This window comes from Scomber scombrus, chromosome 1 (genome assembly GCF_963691925.1).
Source record: "Scomber scombrus chromosome 1, fScoSco1.1, whole genome shotgun sequence".
Taxonomy (NCBI): Eukaryota; Metazoa; Chordata; class Actinopteri; order Scombriformes; family Scombridae; genus Scomber; species Scomber scombrus.
The window spans coordinates 22,104,814-22,117,704 of record NC_084970.1 but is presented as its reverse complement, the minus strand read 5'-3'; the positions used below and the strand labels follow the sequence as shown (position 1 = coordinate 22,117,704).

The 12,891-nt window shown below is 38.9% G+C and overlaps 1 protein-coding gene across 1 annotated transcript in view; it reads left to right on the top strand.

The window, feature by feature from the left end:
* The window catches only part of syt7b (synaptotagmin VIIb), a 58,499-nt gene that overhangs the window by 16,143 nt on the left and 29,465 nt on the right, over positions 1 to 12,891 (top strand). Inside the window, exons 5-6 of the mRNA XM_062429722.1 lie at positions 7,203 to 7,325; positions 9,585 to 9,589. Of these exons, the coding sequence (XP_062285706.1) occupies positions 7,203 to 7,325; positions 9,585 to 9,589 (128 nt within the window). The remainder of the gene's footprint in view (positions 1 to 7,202; positions 7,326 to 9,584; positions 9,590 to 12,891) is intronic.

The following is a 12,891-nucleotide window of genomic DNA, read 5'->3' as shown; positions in this document are numbered from 1 at the left end:
CCAAACCAGTGAAATTTGGGCTCAGGTACTTTTTATAGTCCTACAAAAGCTGCCCTCCCCTATAGGGAGGACTATGTTGGGCAACCACTACGTTGCTTCCCTGCTATTGAGGGGTGTTATTTGTTACCTTGTTTGGGCCTGTTTGAAGGTGCAGATGCCCACCTGGGTGGGAACTCTGACAAATATAGCTACAAGGTGGGAACATGGGCAGTTCTCGTGACAAGGTCCCTGTTGAGTTCTGTCCCCACTGTCCCAATGACAGAAGTACACAAAAACGCCAACATATAGTTTTACTGTTTCAAGATTCCCTGTAACCAATCTACCTTGATTTGACCCCCTCTGGTGACTTAAAAAACCCTTTGAATAAATTATTTTTATTTAATATTTATACCAGCTGCACCAAAAATAAATCATTTTGAAATATTTCCATTTTTGTATATTCTTGGCCACTTTAGGATCTGACCCAAACAGTATGTAAGGGTTAAACTCTCAACTGTTTCTATAAAGTGTATTCTTTAGCTTCAGCTCACTATTGTGATTTGATTTTCTCATCAAAATAATTACTCATGTTTTTATGTACACAGGCTTTTGCTTTTCACTTTTTTTTATCAAAGAACCAGATATTTTTAAAGCTCATCTTTTTTAGTTTTACTGATGATTCAATCAAGAGTGTTTCATCCAAGCTATGAAAGTGAAAATTGCTGAATGATGCTCAGAAAATAAATGAGACTTCTACTTCTGAAGCCCTGGATAAATAACTCCTGCCACTTCAAATCACTTAAATACTTGTGCTCAACAGAAATCCATGCAAACTACTTTTATGCATAAATTCACATTCATTTAATTAAAATATTTTATGCACAAATAAATAAACATTTTTATTAAAGCTTAACCTCAGGAAATATAATTAAACAATATGTCAGTGTGTGTGTATAAAAGCAAGCGTGCATGCATGAGTGCATGTATATGAACTGAATATATCTTATATTTACTTCATCCAGCACTGCTCGGCTCCTCAGGGGGCTTGTCTCCTGGCTCTCCAGCAGAGTTAGAGCCGAGTTAATACTGAAGAGCGCCGCTAACACAACCTAAGTCTAGGCAGTAAATCCTCCTGCACAGCATTACCTCCAGACAGAGCTGTTTAGCACAAGCTTACGGTCCGGGAGGGCAGTGATTGAGGGGAGGATAAGGAGTGAAGCACTATTACATGATTGTAAGAGTAGCAGACCGGTAATTAGAAAGCAGACTTTCAGAACGGTGATTGGAGATGGTGTGGAGATAGATTGATATAAGGACTGGACCAAAGGGTGAAGAAAAGATGAATGAAGAAAGGAGATGGAAAGCAGTTGAGCCCAGAAGATAAAGGAAAAAGTGGGATATGGGAGCATAGCAGGAGCAAACAGGAACGCAGAGAAGAAGCAAAAGGCAACAAGGCAACAAGAGGGGTAGATGTGGATCAAGGCTAATTAGGGAAAGAGGTAACATACAGAAACAATTTAGCGCTGCAGATGGAGAACAGAGACTCAATAAAGTGAAAGTGATACTTTAACCCTCTGTTTGAATTTAATTCCACTTAATCAGAGGTTTGTTTTGACACCAGACTGGAGAATATAAATGAATGTTTACACGTTGCATGCCTGCCTGTCCACCACTCATACACTGTTAAGCTTAAAATCCTGTATAGATGTTTTAATAGATACAGCTTTTTGACACCTCTGTTCTTTTGTCTCTCCCTCCTCTCCTCCAATTTTAACAGATTTTCTTTGTTGTTTGTTCTCTTTTGATCTTCTCTCCCCTTGGATATTCACTGTGAATACTGTGTTCCCACATTTCAATCTCTGCTGTATCTATATATGTTTTTTGCCATTTTTATCTTCTCCACTTTCCTTTTATATATGAACATGATCACGAATTCCCTACCTTTTTTCTTATCATTATCATCATTTGCTAAATACTGTTAAAACTCCCTGCCTTGTCTTTTGTCTCTCATGTTATCTCTAACTCTGATGTCTTCCTTGTTTTATCCATATCTTTCTCCTGATGCTCCCACGTGTCTGCTCAGTTTCGGGGACGCTTCCCTCTCATCTGCTTCTACCCTGGAACACATCCCATCCTCAGCCGTAGTGCGCCCTCGGCCCCTGGTCCGCCAGCAGAGTCTCCAACAGCCCCTCACTCATCAGCCCCCTCCGGGTCCTAACGATCCCCCAGTTACCTCACAGAGCCTGGGCCAACTGCACACAGGTCCAGGCGGTGGGGGCCACCGTGGGGGCCCACGGGGGGTCCGGGGGAGTCCGGCTGGAGCCTCCCGGTACAGAGGGGTTGGGGCAGGCCGATCAAGGTCAAATCCAGGCAGCTGGGACCACATGGTCGAACAGATCCGCAACAGAGGCCTGGATGTCAAGTCATTCTTGTAAGTGTCATTTCTACTCTACTGTAAAATGTTGCATCAGAGTCACTTGACACTGTTGAATATTAAACTGTTGAATAACTCTGATTATACATCACATTCTGAATATAATTGCAGCACTCATGATGCTGTTTTGTAGGTATTCCGCTAGATTGATGTAGGTTGCCAGTTGTTTGGTATAACTAAAGCAGACAGTCCCGCATCACATCCTGCCTTCATGTAGGTCATAATCTTCAGTTTACTTGAAACTTTTCCGAGAGGTGTTAAAGTTGTTGTATAGGTTGTAGTTTGTGGTGCAGTTGGATTTTATTACTTTATGCAGAGATGTGTGTCTAATATTTTGTCCACACATTTATATCACAGAAGTTAGACTAAATATACAAACACCAATGATTCATCAGCATCACCAACTACAGCCTTCAAAATGACCATAACATTGAATCAAAATCTCTCTTGAAAAGTTTAAACAAAAACTGAACATTAAAGCGAGGATTTTTTGCTGTTTTATTAGACTGCATTAGGTGTACCTAATAAATTGGCAACTGGGTGTATGCTCTCAGTATTTAATATGGTGAAACCTTATAACATAAACACTTTAAAGCTATACTGCAATCAATTACAATAGTCCTGCAATAAATACTACCTGGCAAAGATTATTTGGAATTTTTAATGAGAGTGTGTGTGTGTGATTGATTTATTTTGTTGTTTGATCAGGGTATTGTTTCTGATGTTACTATATGAACCCAGTCTCCTAGAAATTACATCTATATAGTACTAGGAGGCAGGTTTGAATACATACAGTTGAAGCTGTTTTGTAATATATAATTTAGATCATTTTACATGATTGTGTTCCCAGGTGTCGCTACATTATGCACGTCTATAGCTTGACATGTTAATGTGTCAAAGTAGGACAATTAGGTCATATTATCTTCTCTCAAGTTCTCTAAACTCTGAGTTTAATGCATATTGATTTCTGAAAGGCCTTTCAGTCCTTATACATTCTTATAAATGTACTTACATTTACATACATACATTTGTTTATTTGTTTTTTTTGTGTGCATGTTTTTGTGCAACATTCAATGAAAACAGGCTGAATGCTGAGATGTACACTCAGCATCTGAGCATGACCGTGCATTTTATACGTATTATATGTTTTGGAAACCAAATAACCCCAGAAAGTGTCAGGAAAACCAACCTTGTTTTTAGCTGGCATTTCTGAATTCATCCAACTGGATTTGACAAGGTTTGATACAAACATGCCTCACAGAATGGGCACATTTATTGCCTGTGTGCACCAGCACAGGGAGCACACATGCACAGCTGGTTAACATGTTGTAAATTGGAAGTGTAATTCCCCTCTGTTTAGATATCTTGTGTCCGGAATCATTACAATAAGTTATTATTATCATCTGTGTGGAAGAGGTATGAAAATACAGAGTCAGCTAAGCATGAAAGTTGTTTATGTTTTACCATTTAAGAGGATTCATTTGTGAATAATTGGAATTTTAAGAATTAAAATGTAGGTGTACTTGTTGAATAAACCACATTTTTGTACACCTAGAACTTGGTTGCATACTGTCGCGGTTTACAGACTGTGATTCATTCACCATCTCTTTGCTAATACAGTTTTTTCCAAGTAGAACGTAACAAAAACTAAAAACAAGGTTCAAAGAAATAAATATTTATTCTTTGACTCGACAATTAGCAAAGATCATTGCAGGTTGAACGATGCCAACGATTTTTCGATTCATCTACTTCCGTGTAGGATGGCCGCTGATGTGCAAAGGCTACTTATTGTTTGAGATACCGAGCACGGAGAGCTCTCCTTGTCTGCTTGACTTGAGTGATAGATTAGAGATGATGTGCTCTACAAAGCAACCTCATGTAAACGCCCCCCTCCCCAGCTGAGCGTGAACATAGGCACTCACACTCCTCCACTCATCCACACATGCACACACAAATTTCTACGCTCCTACACTTTTTGCGTGTCTTCCTATTAACAGTGTCTCCAGGCCAGTGACCTCCCTGCCTCTGTGAATCATCAAATAAGGCTGGGCACATATATAGGGAGGTGGCATCGCCCATTGTTCCTGTCCCCATGAATCTCGCTGGACTAAACACGTTAAAGCATCAGTTGTTGACCCTCGGGGGAGAAACACACTGTGGGGAGTGGGAATACCATTTCATGTGTTCGTGGTCAGTGGGGTATGAACAACCAAATGCAGCAGTTTCACCTTCACCTACCACTTGAGTCCAGGCCTGTCACACAGTGTCGCAACTGAACCACATGCGCAATCAATAGAACTGGTGTAGGTGGTAATGATTTTAGCGTCTTCCGGTTGGAGTGCGCGTGTCTTTTTTGGTCATCTATACAAATTCATTCACCTTATTGATGAGCATCATGGAGGTACTGTTTACACATCCCCAGTGGGCCGCTGTCTCTTAAGTGCTAATGTGTTCCTCTTGTTGTCGATATTGCTTCAACAAACACTCTTGTTAAGGAGGGAATACACTAAAGAAAGTGAGCAATGGAAAATTGAGAGGATAAGTTAGATCTATGAAAAAAAAGACTATTATATTGTTATTATTTTTTTTGTTTATACCAGTGGACTAAGTGGGCACAATTACACATTTGTTTTCATTTCTACCATAGTCCCACAAGCTTATCGCTGCAAGATTTAAACTGCTACATTTTGAAAGAAACTTTTTTCACTCTATTTATATTGAGCCAAGACAAAACTGCTGCTTTTTTCTTCTTCTGTCTAGTCGTCTGTGTTCACATAAGAACTGTTTAAGCCAACATTCAAACCGAAGTAAGTCCTCTAAATGAAAATAAAGCTAATTGTTTTATGATTATACCTTCAATTGGGTAGGCAGAAGAAGTGAAGGGATAGAGAAACTGAGCAAAATCGTCAGGATGGAATTGACCTTTGAAAAATTACTGCAGGAAAAGAAGTCAAATGGAATGGCTGTCCTTGGATCAGCACACAATGTAAGATGTCGTGTAAAGAGACAAAGTTCATGGAGAAGAGAAACAGCATGGGAAGCCAGAATAGTGTTTGCACCTACATGTGGGCTTTTTTTCTTTTGTGACTGTGAATTACCAAGGTTAGCTTTGGGCAAATGTGATTTTGTTAAGGTCGTTGTTTGCATGGCCTCCTGCATTCACGGTGCAGCATACTTCAATAAGACATCATTTAAATGACCTGAGGCATGCGTAAAGGCAGAATCACAGCTGAAAATCAACCTGATTTTTCTCTGTTGCTGCTTATCGTTTTGTACACTTACATTTTCTTCTATTTTCTTTTGCTCTTTCTCTGCTCTTGCTTATTATTCTCTTCTTTTTCTACATGACATTTCAATGTTTTCTTTTTTTTTCTCTCCTGACCAATCCAAACCCTCCTTTTAGGTTAATCTTTCTTTTTTTTCTAGGAAACAAATAATTGTAGATAATAAAGCTGTCAAAGCGTCATAGTTCTCAATCCTTCTGCTAATGATGCACATTTCAATCAGTCACATTTTGTAAATAAGATTTGTCTGCATCTTCTGTGACCACCATATATACAGTGGATTACGAAACCACTCATAAAAAAATGTAATGCATACATATACTTGCAAGAACACGCATGGTTTACTGATGCATTACATAACCAGTAATGTCAAACAGTATTATGACCATGAACTGTTATGGATATTTTTCACTAGTTGTATCCACGGTTGGCAAATGATGAATACCACTTGTATCGCACCTTATATTGCAATTAGACATGCTATGCTGCAAAACAACAAATATTTGAAGTGCATGTAATATCCAGTTCAATGCGTGACAAATAAATGGGCACCAAAATCATCCGTCTCTCCCTTAGAAACGGTGCTAATATTTCAGCATATAGTACATGAAGTAAGCAAAGGCACCATGCTTTATCCTACATGTAAATGTAAAAGCACTCTGAACCCCACAGACTTATTTAGAGGATTGATAATGCAATCTTTAGACACTCTTTCACCAACAGAAGATCTTTTTCCTTCTGGCTTCTCATGTAGGCTAATTTGTTGATACAGTAAATGAGATACATTAGCCAGACAGCTGAAGGGTTTTGCATTATTGATTTGCGTGAGGGGTGTCATTAATGGTAGCAATTGAGTTTTCTGATGTTATAGATCTACTGATCATTGAATTAATCAACTCAACATTCATATGGTGTATGTTAGAGTTATGGGCATATCTAATTTTAGTGCAAACAACATATACTAACAAATCATAGCAAATGATATGCTGTCAGTTGGTTTGTACTTTACTTTCAATACATACAATAAACTGACAAAATTAAATGTTTTCATTGTTTTGGTGTTGTTAAATGATGTAAGTGAGCTACAAGAAAAACAAGTTAAAAAACACGAAAGTAGCAAGAAATATATTCAGTACAGTCTTTGAAGTCTGTATCCTCATTTCAACTCACTCCACAGCACAAAGTTGTGGTGATGTAGTGCGATGTACAGTATAGACTGAGGCTTTGTCAGAGTAAAACATTGTCCTCACAACAGTCTACCACCTCTCTCCCACTCTCTTTTTGTACATGAATCGAGTGTGTGTGTGTGTGTGTGTGTGTGTGTGCGGCTGTGTGTATATTATTGTGTTTCTGTCACCATCTGGATGTGTGTGTGATTTGTTGTTTGTATGTGCGTGTGCGTGTGTGTGTGTGTGCGTGTGTGTGTGTGTGTGTGTGTGTGTGTGTGTGTGTCCCTACTTGCCCACTTGTGTGTCCTGTGATGTCTTGTTTGTCTGTGTGTCCAGTGAGGGGAAGATGGTTGTTCTGTCTCTAGCAATCGGGCTGGCTGAACAGGATGACTTTGCCAACCTCCCAGACCTACAAGAAGCACCAGCAAGCTACGAAAACGAAACCACACCAGAAAAGAGGTAATTTGTGAAGTGATTTATTAGGCACGCGCAGACACACACACACACACACACACACACACACACACACACAAGAAGAGTTGCTGTGGTATATGTGTGTCATAAAGGGGTGAAGAAGTATTTCATGAGGTATTCATGTGTATTTAAAGTACTTCAGTACCATTTATGGCTGTCGTGTTGTAGCTGTGCGCTACGATGGAGGGTAAGGTGAAAAGTCTGAAAGTGGCAAATAATTTTTCGTGACCCTTCAAAGACTGGATGACACAAATACTGTAAAAGCAAATACTTTTCCGGATCAAAGTAAATGCAACATCTAGTGATGAATCCTGACTGTATTTTTCGGAATGAAAAAAGAAAAATACTACCTTTTTCCATAGATATTTGAAAATCAGCAACAATATTAAAATATTAGTAACAATGTTTTCTTTACATCAGCATCGAAATGTATTGACACTGTTTATATTAGATAGTTTTTCTTTCTCTACTTGTAATTGTGACTTCAAGCATTGGACTAAATAAGGTTTGCTTCTATTTACATTTTCCTTTTTTCTATTATGCTGAACTTTCTTTAAGCTTTCCAACATTTTGATTTTGCATATAACTGCACCCCATTTCCAATTTTACAATTTGAGTCCTTTTTGCACTTTTTTTTCACATGTCATCAATCCAGATCTTTGTTAGTGTGCTTGTCTGCAGCTCTTTGCGGTGCGTTTGATCTGTGAGTCGTGGGCACAGGAGAAGGGCACCCTCATTATGTGGAAGTAGGGTTCCTCACATGAAACGCTCGCCTAAAAAATATGCTAACCTCTCATCTACTCGTGATTTCACAGCAGCTGTCAGAGAGTAACACGTTCCCTTAGCCTCACAGTGTGAACAAAGGACTGAGCTGGCTGCCCCTGTTCTCACATCAGACTGTTTGAGGGATAAAGTGCTTAACCCGCTGTTTCAACACTAGTAGGCTGAGCATAAACCTGGCTGTAGTCCTTCATAACACTACGTAGATTTTTGTTGGGGGAGAAGAAATGCTGCTTTAGAATCCCATTATATTTCTTAAAAAGCACAAAGTTTTCCTGAAACCTCTCAACAGTGCATCCGAGTGTGCTGCTGGAACTAGGTCAGCTGTGAATTTTCTGACTGTTTCGTAGAAATGAAGACATATCTGTGAAGATGTATGTGTCCTCTTTTTGAGGCTTTTACTCTATGCTGCCTGTTTTTATGCATCTGCAAATATAGCCTAAAAATATTGAAGGGTCAGTCAGAGGATGAGGACCAGCTTTGCCTCTTGTTCCCCCATCATCCTCTCTCTCTCTCTCTCACTGTCTGGAGGTCTGTCAAGCACCTAACTCTAATCACAGCCAGCCAGCAAGCCTCTACCCCGAGGGGTCACGTGGGCCAAGTCGTCTAGTGTCCTTCCACAACTAATAACAGCTCTCCATCATCATCTCTGTCTGTCTCTCTCATCTCTCTGTCTCTGTAGTTACCCCGTAAGCTCTCTGTGCCCGTCTGCTGGCTCGCTCCCGGCCGTTTTCTTGGAGCCCAGTGGACTGAGCACGATGGAACAGGATGATCCCGCCAATAATATATGTGACAAGACAAGACAGTGTCAGACAGTGAAAGAGAGACAGGAAGAGAGGAAAAACCTTTGCTCTCCACTTTCTAGAGAAATATGCCACAAGATAAAAATAGACGTTCGCATAGAGATTTGAAAATCTGCTGGTTTATTAATGAAATCAAATGCAGCTCTGAACACAAATATCTACAAAACACCAAATCTGATGATACAAAACAAGATCAAAGGAAATGCTCTGTGTTAGGTCAAATCTATATTTGTTCAGACAACCCTTCAGTTAAACATAGACAATAAATAAGCAAGTGGCACCCTGCTATGACTCACCAGATTTTAGATATTTATGATTGTTTTAAGAAATCGATTAATCTGTGACACATGTGTGACGGACGGAAGTGGTTCCTAAACAAAGGGGTCTGGACCCCACTAAGGGTCATAGGGCGATTTATTGGATAGCAAAGAAGAGAAAAACATTGTGTCTGGGACACAGAGTGGGACTTTTTGATAACCTTAGCTCTTTGCTTGTGAAATACTAAATAGTTCTCTCCAGGCAATCCTATCTCTTAGAAATGATGTTTATATACAGCTAATTTGGAATGGCAAATATGGTTTGAGGGAAACATAATGATGCGCGGGTAACAGTTTCTATTAACGTAATGAGGAAATTGTTGTTAACTAATGTATCTGTCAAGTCGCAGTTGAATGTAGATGCTGAGTGTATCAGTAAAATAATCACTGACAATATATTTTGTTGCTTATAATCTAAAAATATCAGATCATACAATACAATATCCGCCTGTAGCAACTACAGCATTATTAAGCTCTTTTTATTGTTATGTTTAGGCACTCACAGAATTTGGTTACAGTTAGTTAAAGTTCATGGTCTTGGTTTAACACAGGACAAAAGCATGCAGTGCACAAGAGGCAACACATTAATTAATATTAGCTGAAAGCACAATCTTTCCCTAACCTTCCCTAACCAATATGCTTTTGTTGTCTAAACCTAATCACACGGGATGAGAATGCAGTGCTTCATTCACTCAAAAAACATGAACATAATCCAGCTAGTGATTAAATTTGGAACTTTAATGTGAAAATAAATGAATTGTATTGTAACAGGGTTGCTTCAGGCCTCTAAAAAATACCTAAATTAAAGAATCTGAGTAGTTGAACTATTAGCACCTTTTAGAAACAGGTGACCTGTAACGTGGGCACAAGTAAACTAGTTTACTTGTTTGCATTGCATTAGCATTAGTCACAAGTCAGACAACAATGGGAAATACTGTGCTAGGGAATTTGTAGTCAGGAATCATAATAATCTCATAAAACAGAGCAATTGTCTTGTTCAAAGGAAAATGTGCTTTCATAAATGGAGAGATGTGTGACTTGTTTATACTTATTCCAGGTTTGTGAATCAGTAATCATCTAGGCAGATAGAAGTGTGCACTCTGAGAACTGCTCATCAAAACACTGAGATATGATCTATTTTTACCTCTTGTTGCTCATTTAAAACTTAAAATACTTGCAGAAAAGCTTCCTTTTTTTGTCAGTGGTGCAGAGAGAGGTGAGTGTGATGTGACAGTAAAATCATCCCCAGGACAAATTTACACAGTTCATTATCACCCGTTCGTTGTTTTATGTGAAAAGTTTAATGTTAATCTGTGATTAGGGATGCAGCAGCAGCATAGCCGTTGCCTACAAAGGCAGTCAGTACTTATTACATGTTATAGATAAGAACCATGCAGCTGTGATTACAGTTAATTATATTATTGTCAAAGGACACATTTTCTCTCTTGCTGATCTGTTATCTACAGACAAAGCCAGTGTTTTTTTCACTCTGTTAAGTGAAAGGTTCTAATCTCGTATGTGGAGCTTCTGTTATGTAAGTCAGTTTGGGTCACTGTGGTAGACCGGCCAAAGCCCTGGGGTGGACTGGACATAATCATCCACCTGCAGATAACTATGATGGAAGCTTGGGTGCTGTTTGCATTATTATCATCTCAGAAAGCTGATGTTGCATAGCAGAGCTGCATCTTAATGAGCTCAGAGATTCACCACAGAGACGCAACAGGGAAATAAATATGAATAAACCCCAAAGAGCTTACTGGCCCGGACTACCTTCACTCTGAACATTGAGTTTGTAAAAGCTGCAAAATGTGCAGCAGTCTCTGAAATGGAGCATAACAAAACTGTTTCCATTCAAAATGAGCCAAGAATGTCTTGTGTCTGCCCAGCCTGCAAATGATTAGATGTTCAAGTAGCAGATTGTGGACCGCTCTGAATGTGTGGTCTCAAATATAACCCTCTATCACACTTTTTGCGCTCACAGTTGATAAGCTCATACTTGTAATTGAGTAACATTGAAATATTTGTTTTATTTTCAACTCTGTTGCAGTGTGACTGATTATTTACAACCTTGAAAATGAGCAACATGCACCAGTGTTACCACAAAAAATGTACACCTTAGAAGCAGAGAGCTACAGTAGGAATGAAAGAGAGAAAACTCACAGACGTCTTTGTAAAAATGTGACAAGGAATAAGGGAGGACTCAATTTCCAAAGTATGAACAATCAGAATGAAAATAAATCTTGTACAGGGAAGAGTGTATATGGAGAATAAGGATGAATTAAAAATTAGCTCTCATGTACTGTCAACACCTATGATACATTTGTTTTTCTGATTTTATTTTTTATTTTTATTTTCACTGCATTACATGCTTGATGATGCTGTTGAATTCTTACTATCTTGCTGTCTTCTACATATTTCATTAGAGATTAATACTCTTTGTTTGGATTACTATTTCTCCTTGTTTTTATAGATATTTAGTTATATATTGTTCTCTTTTTGGTCTTTAAAAAATCTATTTCTCTATGCTCTTTTGATTGGTTGATAATCCTGTATGTGCTTGCCCACATATGGTATATGCCACTGAAAGTTGTTTTTGTATCTTTCAACTTATTGTGCTAGTTTTACAGCCTGTTACTTTACTGTTGTAGTTCAGTCTCACTACCCTCACCTGCATCATTTAAGCTTTTTCATATAAAAAGCTCTGGTAAACCCACTGTATGCTACCTGCCCAGAAACAGACAGTAGACAGACAATGTTAGCGACTAACTGGTGAACATAGCGGAGCACTTAACAGTTTAAGAGCCATATCTTCCCCTCAAACCAAAACAGAGCTAAAAGAAAAGTATATGTGGGGTGGCCAAAATATTCCAGGAACTGTTTAAAAAACAACAACTTTTAGTTCTAATCTTCGTCAAAGTGCCGTCCTTGCACTTATCCCAACACTTCTCTTATTCCTGTAGTCATCTTTTGTCACTGTGTCAATTTAGGCATAGAACAATTATGGCATTCTTTCCAAAAGTCTGCAGGAAAATATCTTAATAAATCATCATTTAGAGATGAAAATATACACTTAAAGAATATGTCCAACTGTAAATGACATTTGATGGTTGGTGTTATAAAAGCTTTTGTAAACAGCTGTATGCTGCTGGTGTTGGTGGCCTCAGTGGGAATCAAAGTTCCCATCTTGGCAGGAGTAATATCATACTGTACCAGCTGAGTTGCACAACAACAAACTGTACAATATTAATCAAGCAGGAAGTTGTTGCCATCATTTATCAGCTGGCATATCCAAACTCTTTGAACTGTGTGTCTGAGCCAGAAATCACAGTGAGTAAAGCCACCTAATGACTCTCCAGGCTGGCCACTGGTCCCCATGGCAGCCTTTGGAGCCGGCTGTGGCACCGGGAGGAAAGATGATTGGAAAGAAAAAGTGATGTAGGTCAGCACAAACTAGGCATCTTTTTAAAAAACCTGTCAGGTCTAAGTTTGGAGCTCGTTCACCATTTCCCATTTCCCATGAAAGGAAAGTGAGGGGGACGTCAAAGGGAGGGCAACAGTGAGAAGTGGAAGAAAAAAAGACAACAGCGTTCTCATTCATCTTTCTTTTATTTGAATTATCGACTTTAATGTTAAAAAGCTAAACCTCCTTAT